This window comes from Lytechinus variegatus, chromosome 5, assembly GCF_018143015.1.
Source record: "Lytechinus variegatus isolate NC3 chromosome 5, Lvar_3.0, whole genome shotgun sequence".
In the NCBI taxonomy this organism is placed as follows: domain Eukaryota; kingdom Metazoa; phylum Echinodermata; class Echinoidea; order Temnopleuroida; family Toxopneustidae; genus Lytechinus; species Lytechinus variegatus.
The window spans coordinates 47,421,709-47,439,017 of NC_054744.1; the positions used below are offsets into that span (position 1 = coordinate 47,421,709).

General features: G+C 35.6%; 1 protein-coding gene across 1 annotated transcript; it reads left to right on the forward strand.

Moving 5' to 3' along the window:
* The first annotated feature begins 2,972 nt into the window (after window positions 1-2,972).
* Window positions 2,973-16,073, forward strand: LOC121416324 (serum paraoxonase/arylesterase 1-like). Its single transcript, XM_041609886.1, has 8 exons — window positions 2,973-3,329; window positions 6,965-7,035; window positions 8,599-8,654; window positions 10,093-10,261; window positions 12,737-12,860; window positions 13,430-13,630; window positions 14,164-14,248; window positions 15,298-16,073. Exons 1-8 carry the CDS (start codon window positions 3,265-3,267, stop codon window positions 15,604-15,606), a joined length of 1,080 nt encoding a protein of 359 aa, XP_041465820.1. The 5' UTR covers window positions 2,973-3,264; the 3' UTR covers window positions 15,607-16,073.
* Window positions 16,074-17,309: the final 1,236 nt, after the last annotated feature.

The window sequence follows — 17,309 nt, forward strand, 5'->3', positions numbered from 1 at the left end:
ATCTATATATGTCCACACCAGAGAAGTATTGAAACAACACCAGTTTGGAATCAAACCGATGCTGTTTTAATACTAATTGGTTTTGTATAAACACCTTTCTGGTGTTAGACAAAAACGAAATTGGTGCTGTTTAACACTTCTCCGGTGTGAACATAATATAGATTCCGGGCTGGTGTTAAATCAATACCGGAGTTTTTGGCGTGTAGAGTAAAGTTTACAGAGCAAAATGCTGAAAATGTCATCAAAGTCTGATTTCAAATAGCGAAGTTATGGAATTTTAAACGTTAGCAATATATTGTGACAACAGTTATATGCGCGTTTTTCATGAATATGCATTAGATGGACTGATGATGTCACATCCCCACTTTCCGTTTTATTATGTTATTACATAAAATCACAATAATTGTTTCATTATTTCATACATGTCTGAATGATATGTCTCCCTTAAAGTTGCAGCAATGAATATCTAATATACTTAATCAGTTTTCATTTAAATATTTTGGTTCTTGAAGGAAAATATGAATAAACATTTTTTTATACAGTGCGTATCAAAAAAAAAGTTTACACTTTGAAAAAGACCTGGGAATTAAAAAATATGCAACATGTGGGTATTTTTTTTCACATATAATCTTAGATTTGGGTCTCATCTATCCAATGAAAGTAAAAGTTTTGACAGTATGTTACACTTGAGTGAACACTGTCCATTTTTGTAAAGCTCGCAGAAATCTCTTTGCGCAGAAATGCTCGTTTTCACGCTGTGTCAAGTGGAAAGGGCAAAATTAACACATTTCTCATACATGTCACTTGCACTTTTAGTCCATTGAAATAAAACGGATACATTCAAGCATCTTGTAACAATTTTACCGCCCAAGTTGACATTTCAACACTTAGTAAGCATAACCTTTAACCTTTTTGTGCCAGCTGGATCCAGGACATGACCGAATCTGAACAAAAGTTTATTTCAGACATCTCCAGCATTTTATCACTAAGTTTTATCATTAAAAGTGGGTTTACATTTCATTTTTCATTTAATATTTGTTTCTCCACACCTTTCCAAAGCTTGACAATGAGTATCAAAGTGAAAATTAAGCCTTAGCCATTTCATATAAATTACAGCTCAGTGTAAAGCAAATATCGTCACGATGGCCTCAGTGTGTGGGGAAGTGGGGTGGGGCGCAATGCACTCTTCGAAGTGTTTTTGGCAAGGAAACAAGTTTAAAAAGGTAAAAAATATCTTCAAATCAAGTTTCCTAGCTAAATTCCACATGTTCTTCATGATTAAGGTCTACTTCTATCCGCATTACTATTTCAAAGTTCTGCGCAAATCATTTTTCACTAACTTTTCAAAAGTGAGTGGTGCTCACTCAAGCGGAAATATTTTTCGACAGTTATATCGTATTTTCTCAAATGGATCTGTACCAATGTTAAAGTGTGGGAAAATCTTCAGGAAATTACAAATGTATAATTTTACAGGATTTTTTCAAAGTGTAAACTTTTTTTTGATACGCACTGTATAAGATACAAAAGAAAAAAAAATGGGGATATGACATCATCATTTTGCTCATTGGTTATTCATGAAGACATGCCTAGAACTGTTTCACCTTTAAAAAGTCATAACTTTGGTGTTTCTTGTCAAGTTTTGTTGTTATTTACTCTTTTGTAATCTGTTCAAATCATATTATTTTCAACCTGGAGTATCCTTTAAAGCCTTTTTTACATGTACCTTTACGGAAGCAACACGGATCATCCCGGATTGTCAATCCGGGGTCATCTGTGTACAGTCCGGGATTACCGTGTGAACACTGGCTACTCACCCGGCGCCATCCTAGGCATGCAGGCATATCAGGGAGAAAATTTGAAAACGTTAAACTTTTCGTCGAAAGCACACGGGCGGATAATCGTCCGCATCCATCCGTGTAGCCACCTTGTACATCCGTGTTGCTACCGAACGCATCCCGGAGGTTCCCTGTAGGAACCGGGAGGTCCTTGTTGATACCGGCATTATCCGGGGTCTAAATTTGTCCATAAGGCGCTGTCACACCTTGGCGTTTTAGACAGCGTATGCCCGACGTATCAAAATTTCTCGAAAACGTCGGCATACGCTGAACTTTGATTTTTTTTTCAACTCTTGGCGTATACTTAGCGTATTCATAACGAGTTGGACGTATACATAACGTATTAGTAACTTATATCGAACGCTTCGTTAACTTATAAGTAACGTATTCCAACGAATGCTTAGCGTATTGCTGGCGTACACAACTTATGCCCTACGATAGCCTAACTTACGCATAGCGCGCGGCAGCGTATCGCTGATGAACACGTGTCGTAGCCTATAAAAAGGCTGCCGCTCGACTATTCAAATCATAACCGCACGATACATCACCTATCAACACCACCGCCATGCCGAAGAAAACTTCGAAGAACGCTGCCTCCTGTGAACCACACCTTTGTATACAAATTCCTATAAACGTTGTCAATACGCAATTATACGGTAGCTGTAAGTTATAAACACGTTCATTAAGTTTTGTGGTCGTCCGGAGCACGTCTTCATACGTCAATATACGTTGGAGTAAAGTTACACATACGTTCAAAGCACGTTACTCATAGGTTAGAAGTAAGTTTTAGGGTACGCTGGACATTATCTCGACGTACATCGACTTATGAGTAACTTACGAGTAACGTGTGTCAACGTGTATCAACGATCGCGTAACTTGCCTACAACTTATGGCCCGCGTATGCGGGACGTATGAGCCATACGCTGGCATACGTCGAAAATTTTTGTGCTTGCACAAAATTTTTCGACGACCTCACCGTATCACGACGTATACCAGCGTGTTTTAGCGTACTCTTAACGTATGCAAAACTTACCCGTAACGTATTCGACGTACGCCAGCGTATTCGCCAAATTCCTCATACGTCGGGCATACGCTGTCTAAAACGCCAAGGTGTGACAGCGCCATTAAATATGTCTTATATAGCACTGCTCAATACACGTGCACAAACAGCACAAACAAAAAGCCCAGGCATGACAAGCCCGTCATTTATTGTTGACGAGCGTTGGGAGGATTGTGATTTTCAACAATAGCACATGCATTGGAATTGGGTGACCTGAGTCTTCAGTGACCTGTAATTCAACCAATCTTCGGCACCAGGGTCGAGTTGAGGTGAAATGATGTTGCTACCCTCAGTAATTTTCATGTTCAGTCGCATTCTGAATCCCTGACTTCAAGCTGTACTCAAAGAGGACTGAAAGTAAAACTGAATATGTGGAAACGTCTGATTCTTGCGGTGCTTGTTGCAGCTTTTGTTCGTCATATGATAACTTTCATGTAAGTTTTATTAGACTATACATTTCACAGTGACTGATCGGAATATATAGCTTTGCGATGTTTCGGCGGGGCTTTGAATTTGTACGCGACGATATTTATCAGGGATGGCATTTCTACTGCTAGGCCTACGTATTACTACTACTACTACTACTACTACTACTACTACTACTACTACTACTACTACTACTACTACTACTACTACTACTACTACTACTACTACTACTACTACTACTACTATACTACTACTACTACTACTACTACTACTACTACTACTACTACTACTACTACTACTACTACTACTACTACTACTACTACTACTACTAATACTACTACTACTACTACTACTACTACTACTACTACTACTTCTACTACTACTACTACTACATTCTAAAAAATGAAGTGCTAATTCAGCTCTTAAAGAGCGTGTATAGTGACTGCACTTCGGAGTGCTGATTTTTCTCGTTCAAATTTGAACTAGACAAATCAGCACTCCGAAGTGCAGTCACTATACACGCTCTTTAAGAGCTGAATTAGCACTTCATTTTTTAGAGTGTACTACTACTACTACTACTACTACTACTATTACTACTACTACTACTACTACTACTACTACTACTACTACTACTACTACTACTACTACTACTACTACTACTACTACTATTACTACTACTACTACTACTAATAATAATAATACAGTACTGTACTACTCACTACTACTACTATACTACTTCTACTGCTACTACTTCAACTACTACAACAACAACAACAACTACTACTACTACTACTACTTCTACTTCTACTACTACTACTACTACTACTACTACTACTACTACTACTACTACTACTACTACTACTACTACTACTACTACTACTACTACTACTACTACTACTATATTATTATTACTACTACTACTCACTACTACTACTACTACTATATTATTACTACTACTCACTACTACTACTATACTACTTCTACAGCTGCTACTACTTCAACTACAACAACAACTACTACTACTACTACTACTTCTACAACTACTATTACTACTACTATTATATACTAATACTACTGCTGATATTGCTACTATTGCTACTATATGCACGTACCTTTTTCTGATACTGAATGTACTATACGTACATGTATGTATATGTGCTAGGACCCAGCCATTAATAATACCATATAGCATTCAACCCTGCTTCTAACATGACGTCATCGATACCATCCCCCAGTCAATTATAATTAAGTTCCTTTTGAATTTGGATGCAACTAATTTTTTTTGACAATGGCTTGCCCTTTGCTCCGGCAATTCCCCCTCATAATGATGTACATGCATATATATAGGTTTATTGACTATGCGTACTTCATCCATGGATCCTTCTCCAATCTCAGTACACCGGAGGAACATGAATATTTTCACCACGTATGAGGTTATAAGTTCAAGTGAAGGTGATCAAATTTCTTCCAGTAATGGAGGATTTTTATATGATTTATGACCCCCCCTCAGTTTATTGTAAAAGTTATTAGTTTGTACATGACCATGTTGATGATCGACGAGTATATAGGCTCACGTCTCAATGGATTGATGAGAATTTAAGCTTGCATAGCATAACATCAAATATTTGCTTAAAGCCCTGATTAAATGTGTTACATTGTAGACCAGAGCTATAACATGGCTAAGATAAGTACTTACTTATCAAGATATATCTGCTTAGTATCGACTGGTTTAACGTTCGTATTGATACACAAATTTGATTAATATATGCTCGTAAATTCATGTTTTGCTTTGTACTGCGTCGATGCATTATAGTACAATAGTCTGAAACGAATCAATACGTGATATACGGTACACCTGCTCATTTTAGATGATAAAAGGTTTGTTGAGTACTTGTGTACTATATAGTGAGCACTCATGTGCCGTTTACACATATGGAAGGGTGGGGCTAGACGAGCGGGAAGGGGAGGGGGGGGGGGGGGGAGGGTGGTTGATGATAAAAAACAATCATAGTAGGCATAACTAAATTTCTAATAAGCGCATATCCACTCTAAGCAAATTATCAAGGCGCATAGCAATTTAACATAAATTTAACATAATAAACAGTGAAGTAGAACAAAATCAAAACATTTCATGAAGAAAGTTATACTGCAATTCATAGGCGGCGGGAGTGTCACATGCATCTAGAACCGGTACATGAATGTAAACTTATCTTTGTGAAATCATGAAATCTTAGCTTAAAACCGATAATTATGATGATCACTAACATAGAAAAGCATATGTTAGACACTGTATTAATAGTTGCTAGGGAAAAATACCCGACATATTTCGGATGGAATTCTGTGCTTATTTTGCTCATTTATCAGCAATTACGAATTTTCTTCCTGAGCCATTGGGCACATAATTTGTTATGTTTATACATACATGTACATGTACAAACACTTTGATGATAATTTTATTGGATTCTGTTTAAACTTATTTTGAGATCGTTACCACAACTGATATTTATCTTAAATAAGGTATTGAGAGACATTGTGAGACATACAGATAGGTTTTCAAGTTTCTTTAGAATGACTAAACATGCTGAAGAGACGAATTGAATTCTTTGGGGGAAGCACCGTTGTTCTTTTTGTTCTGGGTTCTTTTGAAGGATTCGAGAGCCAATATATGATTTAAAAAAAAAATCAGATTAAAATGAACATGGATAATGATAATAGATTCACCATTCTATAGAGGATGCATTCTCATGTGTGGAAAATAATATCATAACACCTTTACTTTCTGTAGCGTATATGTTAGATGAAAATACAACATATTTGTGACAGAAGTAACAAGCAAGTCATAATGTCATTTCAATTTTGTCTGATAACATGCAAATGCCTCATAATTTTATAGATAATAAAATACTATGACATTGTGACTTGCTTGTCATTTTTGTAACAAATATGTTGTATTTTCATTTTAACTCTTTGGAATGTTGTATTTTTATTTCAACTCTTTGGAATGTTGTATTTTCTTTTTAACTCTTTGGAATAGTGAATATCACTGCTTCACAAAATGATGCAAAACTTATAGATGTCTGTGAACTGCATCCCATTGGGTTTTTAATGCTTCAGGTATCTAAGTTGACCCAAATCATCTTGATTTCAAAATTGAGTGGAACGTCGTAGTATCATAGGTCAGACCGGGATTCATAATTGACAAAAGATTTCTTCTTCCCTTGCAATCTTTCCATAAATCATATTATCTGCAATAATTATTGTCAAATTCCGTCCTTCCCACCCGCCAGCCCCCCCCCCCCTCCCCTCCGTCTCTCCCCATCTATCTCTCACCCTCTCTCATTCCTTCACTCTGTTCCCGCCTTCTAAGTGTTTTCTTTTTTGTACCCATTGGGTTCATTTAAAAATTGTATTGCCCTTTTAATTCTATTTCCTCTTGGAAATTCGAATATTTTTGTAATGTTTGTAATGTTCTTGTAATGATATTCGCTCATAGACTCTTAAGTATGCTGAGGCCAGTTGAACACTGATATGATATGTTAACAGTTGGAAAGAAAGGAGTGTAGTCACTTGCCCCTAATGTACCTATACTTTTAAGGTCACCTATATTTGTTTTTACTTCACAAATTTGAAATTCTTCTTTCAGAAAGATTCTAGGTTTAGAGAAAACCATTTACAATGTCAAACCGGGGGAATGCCACTTTGTTCGTGGAATCGGTAAGTTTCCTTTTGGAATATGTGCTCATTCATTTTGGTGATATTCATATCATTACATACATTGCAAAAGAATATCATGTACTCCTATCAGCTTTATCGTGTTTATAGATAAATGGAACCAATTTTAATCAACCAAGAACATAAATCTACTAAATAAGCAACCAAAAAGGGAAATAGGACTACATCAAACTCTTTTTTTATTCACAGAAGATACCTAGGACAAACCACTAGACACGCTGAAGTGTCACGCAAAATGTTCATATAACATTTACACGGTTACAGCAGTGAACAGTGTAAAGACATAGCTTGAGTGTTCAAATACAGTACAGCACTCGGAGACGAGATTCACTATGATAAAACGCTCTATTTGTATGTGTTCATATTGTCAAGATTCGTAGTGTTCTACACTGAAAAAAATATAAATGTAAATATATTTCGCACATATCCTTTGACAAGTTTTGTCCACACGATAACATTATGCCCTGTTTTGTTCGATATACAGGTTTAGATGAAATTACATTATTACATAAATATGGTTATATCTATTTTGTCAATTTTTATTATGTAAAGGAAATTGAAAATTTGTGATGAAATTGCATATTTTATGTACAGTTTAACAATACCTGGTCAGCCGTAGAAAACAATCAGTAGGAAGAAACGCTCTATCATGTCTATTGAGGATTAATGATTGACGATATCAATAGTGAAATCCAAACTAAACTTGAAAAAATAACCAGCATATTTCCATATATGGTCTGAAAACATCTCATATTTCATGTATTATCTCACGTACTCCCACCCTTACGAAAATACTGTTTTATTCATTTTACATTTCGCTATATACACTTTATTTTCAGTATAATCTATCCTGGGGGGGGGGGGGTATAGCCACATTTAATTACTAGAAACCAGCATTGGTGTATGTTGATCTGTAGATTTAAAAGGTAAAGGTAAACTTTATTTCCAAATCAATTCAAAGCAATCGATAAAAAACATATAATCACAAATAAACAGAAATGTACAATAATAGGTTTAAAAAAAATAGCAGAAAAACATAACAAATGTACAATTTAACACAAAAAAATGCAGCGTATTTCATTGATTGGAAAATGGTGTATATGAGAAAGCCAAGGCATGGCTTGTATAAAATACACCAAGAGAAATGAATAACCAAAGAATCGGAAACAAATAGGAAATAAACATTAAATGACAGGAAATGACACAAATAAACAAACACAAGGGGGTATAATGAGGAGTACTAGTATGAATTTAAAAGGTGAGTCTTATATTGCTTTTTAAACGAATTATTGTGTTGGAGGTTGAATAAGGTTAAGTCTAAAGAGTTCCATAAAAAGGGGCCAGTGTGGCGAAGAGTTTGCTTACTTCTGTTATTATTATATTTCCATCTATTCAAACAATTTGTATACTATCCTGTCATCCTACAATAATATTCAGAATGCCATGAAAAATCAATCTAATAAAAATGGACCTGTACATTAATGCATTCTTCTACTGCTTTGTAGACAAAAGGATTGTTGAGATCTTTGCATTTTTCTTTTTTAGAACATGGCTCGGAAGATCTAGAACTTTTATCAGATGGCATCGTCATTGTATCAGAGGTAAGCAATGAATTCATGGTGCATTGTGTAATACCTCGGTCACATTTGGTCTACAGCAGCCGTGCGGCGAGTCGAAAACAGCCGTTTTAACATGCTTTTGTACCAGCTACATAAGTGGTTTGAATAAAAATGTATAAAACGGCTGTTTTCGACTCGCCGTACGGCTGCCGTAGACCGACCGAGGTAGAGGTATCAGTTATAAACATATGTGATTATAAATACAGTAATGTTTATTATTGAAATAATCAAGTCCCTTTGACGGACGGTTACACAATTTGACCCATAAAATATATCGTGTATTCGCGTTTATATATCAAGTTGCTCCCCACCCATTTCTGGAATAAAACTTCAACTAGATATACTTTTTATCATGTTTACAGCATATGCATACACGGAATGTCCGCACCCACTCAGACCTTAGAGTCGAGAGGACCACAAAACAAGCTGAATTCGGCAAAATCAATCCATTGTTTTTGCTATCAAGTGCTGAACTGTAATTTGTAAATCCTTCATCTGAGCTTGTTACAGAGGCTCCAAAAAATATCCACATATTCAAATAAAACAGAGGTCGGCAAATAGCAAGGTTCCTCAATAGTAATATCAGATAAGAATTTTAAAAATCCAATCAGACGACCTATCCCATACAAAGAATGCCATGTGATTATTCCGTTTTTATTGTCTCGCCTGCATAACCAAACAGAGCGAGACTATATGCGCTGCTTTTTTCCGACGGCGGCGGACTCACTATAGTGGTAATAATTTGCATACTTGATATTTATTATGTTCAGTACAATTATGATTTAATTTACTTTCAACAATTTATTTCCTTGTATTACAATAAGAAGTTCTAGTAATTTTATGTCATTGCATGTTTGTATTTAAAAATAAGTATTTTTCTATTGTAAATTGTACACATGTTTTTTATTAAGCCTTTGGCTGCGAGGCATGTTTTTAATAAACCATTATTGAATTGAATTGAATTGAAAAAAAACATCAACATTAAATCTTAACCTAAGGTTTATTTTTTTTAAATGACATCATAACTTAGAAAGTATATGGACCTAGTTCATGAAACTTGGACAGTAATCAACCACCCTGCCTTGGTTTCAAGTTATATGACTGAGATTAGGTTCTTTTAGGGTCAGTGAACTTAAACCATGTTGGGGGAATCAATATCGAAATCAGTAACTCAAGTATTTTGACCTAGTTCATGAAACTTACACATACTAGGGTAATGAAGTATTACTGAACATCCTACCCGAGTTTCAGGTCAAATGACTCAGGTCAATGAACGTATAGTATATCATTATATGAATGGTGTTTTTGTTGTGGATAATTATTTTAGTATTATATTATTTTCAAAGTCAGTATTGCTGATATTGCTGCTATGAATCGCGTATTGCAGGCGAGACTGACAGATAATTGTTTCTATTCTTAGGGTTATTTGACTTTCAAAGACCGTGTCGAAGGAGCACCAAGAGGTCATCTATTTGCTTATGATATCAACAATCATAATAAGGGAGCTATCGAGTTGAAGATCAAGGGTGATTACGATGTCAACACACTTCACCCACATGGCATTACAGCATTTGAAGATAAAACCACAGGTAAAAACTTATTTCTACAAATTCATAATCTTTTAGCTTGAATTATTGATTTGATGTGGATAACAGGTTTTGAAATTGAAAGGTTTGATATGAACTCAATTCCAGTCAGGCGCGGATCCAAGAGGGGGCCGAGCCGGCCCCGGCCCCCCTATTTTTTGACAACCTGCAGAAAAAGGGTACTCTTTATCTCGATAGAAACTACGAAAAACAGAAAGAAAAGTAAGAAAGGGGTATTATACCCATGATGTGTAATTTACAGCCTCGCGCCGGCCGGCCCGACCCCGAAAGTAAACATGAAAAAGGTGAGGGAAGAATTGGAAAATAGACTATGTATAAATATTTTCGCTCGCTCTTCGCGCTTGCATTGCCCGTGTAATGAATCCCATTCAAGAGGATTAAATCACACTTCATATATCCAGTTCTGAAATCAATTTGCACACAATATTTTAGCTCACACATCAAGCTTTCAATCTTTTGTTTGATTAACACAAATTGTTATATCAAAATTTTCAGATTGCGCTGCGCGCTCGCATTGTTTGATTTGTGAGATACATATGCTCTTTGGAAATTTGGTGATTTTTGGTGATTGGTGATTTTTTTTTACCTGATTGCTAAGAAAGCATGAATGCTTGTAAGCAAGCAACCAGAGGACCGACGGCTTAAGGTCCCATCCGAAGGACCTGGTACTGAGGATTAATGCCTTACCAAAGGGCAATAGCGCACCAAGTGGGAATCGAACCCGGGTCACCTGAATACGAATCCCCCGCTCTACCGACTGAGCTATCGCGCCTCCACAAATTGTCAAAATTTGTCAAAAATCTCCTTTATCATGTCAGTATATCAACATATTAAGCTCGTGCTTAGCGCTCGCATTTAATTGTTTGAGACACACAGCTTGTTCTTTATTAAATAAAAATGCGCTCAGACTGTCCAGTTTTTAGGTCGGAAGATTAAAACTTTTGAGTTCGCGCTTCGCACTCTCATTTAATTGGTGATCATGTATCCTATTCATTAATCACTAAAAACAGTCCCAATAGAGTCCCTTTCACATTACTATAATAAAATTTCGGCTCGCGCTTCGCGCTCGCATTGTTAGATACTTATCTTTATTCATGATTATTAAAACTGCTCAGAATCTTCAGTTATAAGGACATAAAATATCAAAGAATTTTAGCTCGCGCTTCCCGCTTGCATTATATATTAAGACCACATGAGATACCTTTTCTTGTTTATTACAATAAAAGCTAACATATACTTAAAACTTCAGTCTTTAGTTATAGGACTACCCCCTGAAAAACCAACAAAAAAATCAGATTATAGCGGCCAATCGAGAAAAATGTTCATGAAAATATTTTCGCCCCCCCTATTGGCAAAAGCTGGATCAGCCCCTGTCAGTTCTACAATTTACTGGATATTTGCATTATCGTGTTAGTCACGATAGACCACATTATGGTGCGGCCACTATCCCCTATACGGCGGCCGCGAATAAAAAAAAACAGCCGTTTAACCCAAACCATCTAAAGTTAATGCTGGTACAAAAAATGTTAAAACCCGCGGGGTTAAAACGGCTGTTATCGATTCGTCGTAAAGCCAACGTAGGGAAAATGTGACAAGATCTTTGTAATCAATAATAGAATGGCCAATAAACAAAGGCGGTGCATGGAAGTTGCTGGGGGGGGGGGGCAGGGGTCGATCATCCCCATGTGATTGTGTTTTTTTTTTTTGGGGGGGGGGAGGGCTGGGGTGGAATATTTTAGAGAACAGATAGTCCTGTCTATAACACCCCTATTCAAATGAGAACCCCTCACCCCTTCTCCGTCTTTCCATTCCCAATTATTATGGGTGCCTTAGAACATCACACATAATATACGCGTCTTGATGTTCAAATAGAGTAATTCCATATGAACAACGCAAACTTTACATGAATTTATAGCTGTTGCCTTTGACGCATGCACCTATTTTTTTCGACAAGACCGGGATGTTTTTATACTTGATATTTTATTTTGGCCACGCGATTAGTGCTTCAGAGAGATGGCGAGCAGGGAAGGCAACAACACCTTTTCATTTTCAAGTACTTATAGAATGAAGAAAACAAGAACAAAAATGAAAGGGAATAAAGTGTAGAAATAAGTGTTCACTTGACACTGTATTGTCTTTGTCATGTTTGTGATTAAAATGAGGCGGTTGAGGGGGGGGGGGGGTGGTGTGATATCACTTTTCTGTCATCTTGCCCCACCGCTATGGAAGTTCCCTGGCGCCGTCTTGTTTTGAACCACATAATTTCCTCTCTAAAGTAAATATAATGTTTTTTTCTTTTTGTAATTGGTCAAATAATGGTCTGCATTTCGTATATTAATTTTTTATTTTACTGTGAACTCACATTGTTAGCCTTCGGACTTTTTGATGAGTATATTTTAATAAAACCGAATTTTATGATTTCTTATTCTCTTTTCTTCTTTTATTTTGATTGCACAGCTAAGACATTTATTTTTGTCATAAACCACCATGTTGGATTTGATGTTGTGGATATTTTTGAGTTTGATCGAAACACAATGTCTTTATCATTCATCAAGTCAAAGAGAGATCCTTTGATCAGAAGGTAAGGGTCAAATCCAGATCATTTTTAAAAATCTATTTTACTCTTAAATCTTTGGTAAGCTGATGGTGAAATGTTTGGAAAGCAGCCTATATCCTACTGAATTGCTCGATCAGAAAACATACACTGCTATAGGTATTTTATTTATTGCAGAGCAATATCTTATAAAAATCAATATTGTTTTGTTTTATTATGAACGCTTCACGATTGTGCGTGTCATCTTCTCTGCATCGTTCCTATATGTCAACAACAGTTTCTTGTCGACATTACACTGCACAATATTGTAAAGCCATTTCCATGGGTCTTTTTATGGAAAAATATAATTTCGCGATTTATCTTTATGATTATTTTGTTTATCGAAAATAAGGACGGAAATAGATGGAAAACCCTCTTTCATTTTTATAAGTATTCCTTTGGGAAAGTTTAGGGTCCTATTGAAATTCTACCCCACGATTTAGGAATTATTTCTCTAATAAGTTCACCCAGTGGAAAGTAAGAGGGTGTCTATTATATCTGTTGATGGAATAAACCATATATATTTAATTAGATTTGTTTGTTTCATTTGGTTTCAGTGTGAACAACTTGATAGCGACTGGACCTGAATCGTTTTTCATTACTAACGAAGCTAACTTCCTTCATCCACGGATGAGGTTTCTGGAAGATACACTCTTATTAAGATCGGGTTACATTCTCTTTTGTGATGTCACTGGCTGCAAGCAAGTCTCGGAATCGTTAAACAATCCTAATGGCATCGATCTCTCCAGGGATGGGAGGTATGTTCATTAATGTTATATACACCTCCTATATCTTTTATAATTTTTGATTTGGACTATGGACTATATCTAAAATACATTGTCTTTTGTCCATTCATATCACTATATTGAAGCATTGTTTAGTTTCTTATTCATTAAAAAAAGCAAGACAAAAACCCGCCATACATTTTCTTTCTTACCTTTTTTACTGTTTCTCTCTGTCTTTTTTTCTTTCTTTCTTTTTTCGTTCTTTCTTTCTTTCTTTCTTTCTTTCTTTCTTACCTTTTTTCTGTTTCTCTCTGTCTTTTTTTTTCTTTCTTTCTTTCTTTTCTTTTCTTTTCTTTCTTTCTTTCTTTCTTTCTTTCTCATTAATGTATCATTGCCAAATTCAATTTTCTCCTCACAGCACGCTCTCTCAGTGCGTCATTTTTTTCATAAATGTTGTTTATATTTGTATGTTTGCGAAGGGATGGTTTATCATAAGAGACTTTGCATTAATCATTTATACTTTTAACACCAATGTTCTAATTGTTTTTTTTTATTTTTTTATTTAGGCTTCTTTACGTTTCCCAGCCGTTTGCAAGACAAATCCGTATATATGAAAGGAACCTGGCTGATAATTCACTTACACCAAACAAGGTATATAGACAATCTTTTTCTTTATTTAAAGGGGAGGATATAGTGAGAGTGGGGCAAATTTAACAACCATGGCAACAGCAAAACAACATCCAATGCTATTAGTCAAGTATATAGTGCAAATATTAAGCTGTAAAGTGATTTTTGAAACAATGATCATATGATTCCAAGATGTATTCAACAATGACAAATGACATTTATGTTCTAGATTCTTAGAATTCCAAGCAGATTACAACTCCCACCATGCCTACACCAAAAACTGAAATGTTATTCAGAAATTAAAATGTGTGAGGAATAACAAAGTTCTCCAATAAGCCAGTTCGTAGTTCTTTTCTGCGCATGATCTAAAGATTCTGCGCATGATCAGAGGAAGGTCATTTGTACTAAAATGACATGGTGATTTAAAATCTAATGAGATAAGCACCAACTTAGATGTCTTGATTATTCATTTATTCTTTTGAATTGTGTTTTTCATTTACATCCAAAAACAACAACAATGCGTCCACGAACGCACAGTTTGCCAAGTACTTTGTGCAACATGCTATGATGTGCATGCAAAGTAGGAATGCAACAAATACTTTCATAAAGTGTTCATTGGTGTGCGATTCTGGTCACCTGGTCTATTCAATCTATTCATCCTGCTATGTAAGGCATGCTTACGTAATATCTTGCTTTGAAATCTGCCTATCATAATGAAAGAAATGAAAGGTCATTTGACCAAAATTGTCCATGAAGTAACTACGAACTGGTCTATATCAAACCTTGCATGGTGGATTAAACCATTTTAATTGGGCAAATACAATGTGTGGAAAAAAAGTTGTCACTTAGCCAACCATCGTTCATTTAACATTTTAGCGTGTCCCCCTCCCCCTATTTGGATTGATTAAAAATGTGTGATTGACATCAGATCAAATTCACATTCTGTTAGAAACAGTATGCAGATCGGTAGGCATTGGATTACGAATTGTAATTAACATGTTTGAAAGTATCTTATTTCGCCTAAAATGTTTTCAACATAAAACACCCAAATCCTAATTTTATGATTATTGTAGGGTGTTGACGTTATCAATCTGGGAACCACATCAGATAATATTTACGTGGACGAATCTGGTGATATATGGGCTGGCTGTATAAAAGTACCATCCAAGGCTCTTCATTATATGGATACAAAACAAGGCATCGTCCCATCTCAGGTCTTACGAATAAGAGTTGGATCCGACGATTATGAAATGTCTGAAGTTTACAGTGAAGATGGAAGGAATATTACCATGTCAACTAGTGCTATTTACCATAGAGGTGTCCTACTCATTGGATCATTGCATGAACGAATGATGCGTTGCCAAGTAACTACACTTATTTGATTAGTTTGAAGGGTTATCAACCTATCAATTCTAGAAGAGAGCGGAAAATGAAGGTCCAAAATGACTAATAACCCAACGTACCCAAGTTTGTCTGATTTTGCATTTGTAACATTAAAAATAGCAATAATATTTCACTGATTTATTAAACTAATCTGACAATTCTATTTCCCTTCAATAATTTTGTGCTCGAATATAAACGAAGTCAATGTATGTATTTTATCTATTCATTACAATCAATGATAACAATAGACAATGGTGAAAACCAAATGGTTAATAATATCACTTTCAGTCTTGCTCAAAATTGTTTACCGTTCTTTCATTATTCCGCTTTAGTGCTTCTCATAATTCCAGAGCTTTCTTTGTAAGTCCTTTAAATTATCAAAGGCAGAAAGAAAAGAAAACCCAGACTCAGAGATGTTTCGTAACGAAGCTTTCTTTGCAAGTCCTTTAAATTGTCAAAGGCAGAAAGAAAAGAAAACCCAGACTCAGAGATGTTTCGCAACGAAGCTTTCCGGTTAATGTTTTGCTCTAAAATGAGTCAAATTTTCATCTCAAATATTAATATGAAGGGGATGGGTGCTTAAATTTCCAATCATTTTCAGTTTTGAAACCATGTACGTGCAACGCGAAAATGAACATAAAGCTGTAATTTCATGTAGGCATCTGGTCAGCGCCCCCCACACTTTCAAAGGTGTTCCGCGGCCCCAGGAATGATTTCAAGGACCAGAGAATGTTTTCTTCGTACTGTATACATGAATGAATACATCATTATCATTTGTATTTTTATTCATATCTGTATATTGTTTAGAATTCATACGTGTTATAATATTGTGCGCAGCTGTATTCTTCCAATCAAAAATTGTATTCTTCTGGTTTAATGGTCTTTCTTATATTAGCATTGCTGATTTTCTATAAACTTATCATATCATGTAATCTTAATCATGCTAATCATCATTAAACAGTGGCGTACCGTTGGTCACGACACGTCATTTTGAACAGTGAGGTTCATATTATGTACATTATCATGTAATATGATATTATATACAGCATCTAATATGGTATAGCATAATTATTATAATGTAATATTAAAATCATTTTTTCTTCCCCCAGTTTTAATTTCTTTTTCTACTTTTCATCGTTTTTCCGAGCCGCTTGGGGGGGGGGGGGACGTGCCCTCGTACAATGTAGTTACGCCACTGTAATTAATCATGGGCTTAACCGAGCACCCCCTCTCCTCAAAAGTTATCACTCTTGAAAAAGCTCCTAAATAAAATCTTATGCATTATTTTTCATAAAATGTGTATATATTTATGGAACAAACTGAGAGGTTTCTTCGATATCAAATTACAGAAATATGTTCCCTTCATGACTGAGTGGCTACTTTAAAAAAATACTATCATGAGACTGCACATGAATTTGATATCAATTAAATTGAGTTGAGTATAACCACCCGCTTACATGATGCAAACATGAACTAGTATTGTATACGATTTGCTTGTGTCAAATGGAGTACTAGCCGTATAATTTACTTTCTTTCTTACCTTTTTTTAAACCTTGACCTTATAATTTCATTTTATAGGTATTAGTATGTATTATGTGTACCTTGTTATTGTTATTTTATGTACTGAAACAAAGCAAACAAACAAACAAACAACAATCATAAGCATGGACCGACGATGACGGAGACGAGAAGCCCATAAGTT

Bases quoted from the DNA above. Each gene is read 5' to 3' on its own strand.
- LOC121416324 (XM_041609886.1), top strand. From the start codon at position 3,265: ATGTGGAAACGTCTGATTCTTGCGGTGCTTGTTGCAGCTTTTGTTCGT. The intron at 7,036-8,598 runs GTAAGTTTCCTT...TTTCTTTTTTAG, and splicing joins CCACTTTGTTCGTGGAATCG to AACATGGCTCGGAAGATCTA. The intron at 13,631-14,163 runs GTATGTTCATTA...TTTTTTATTTAG, and splicing joins GATCTCTCCAGGGATGGGAG to GCTTCTTTACGTTTCCCAGC.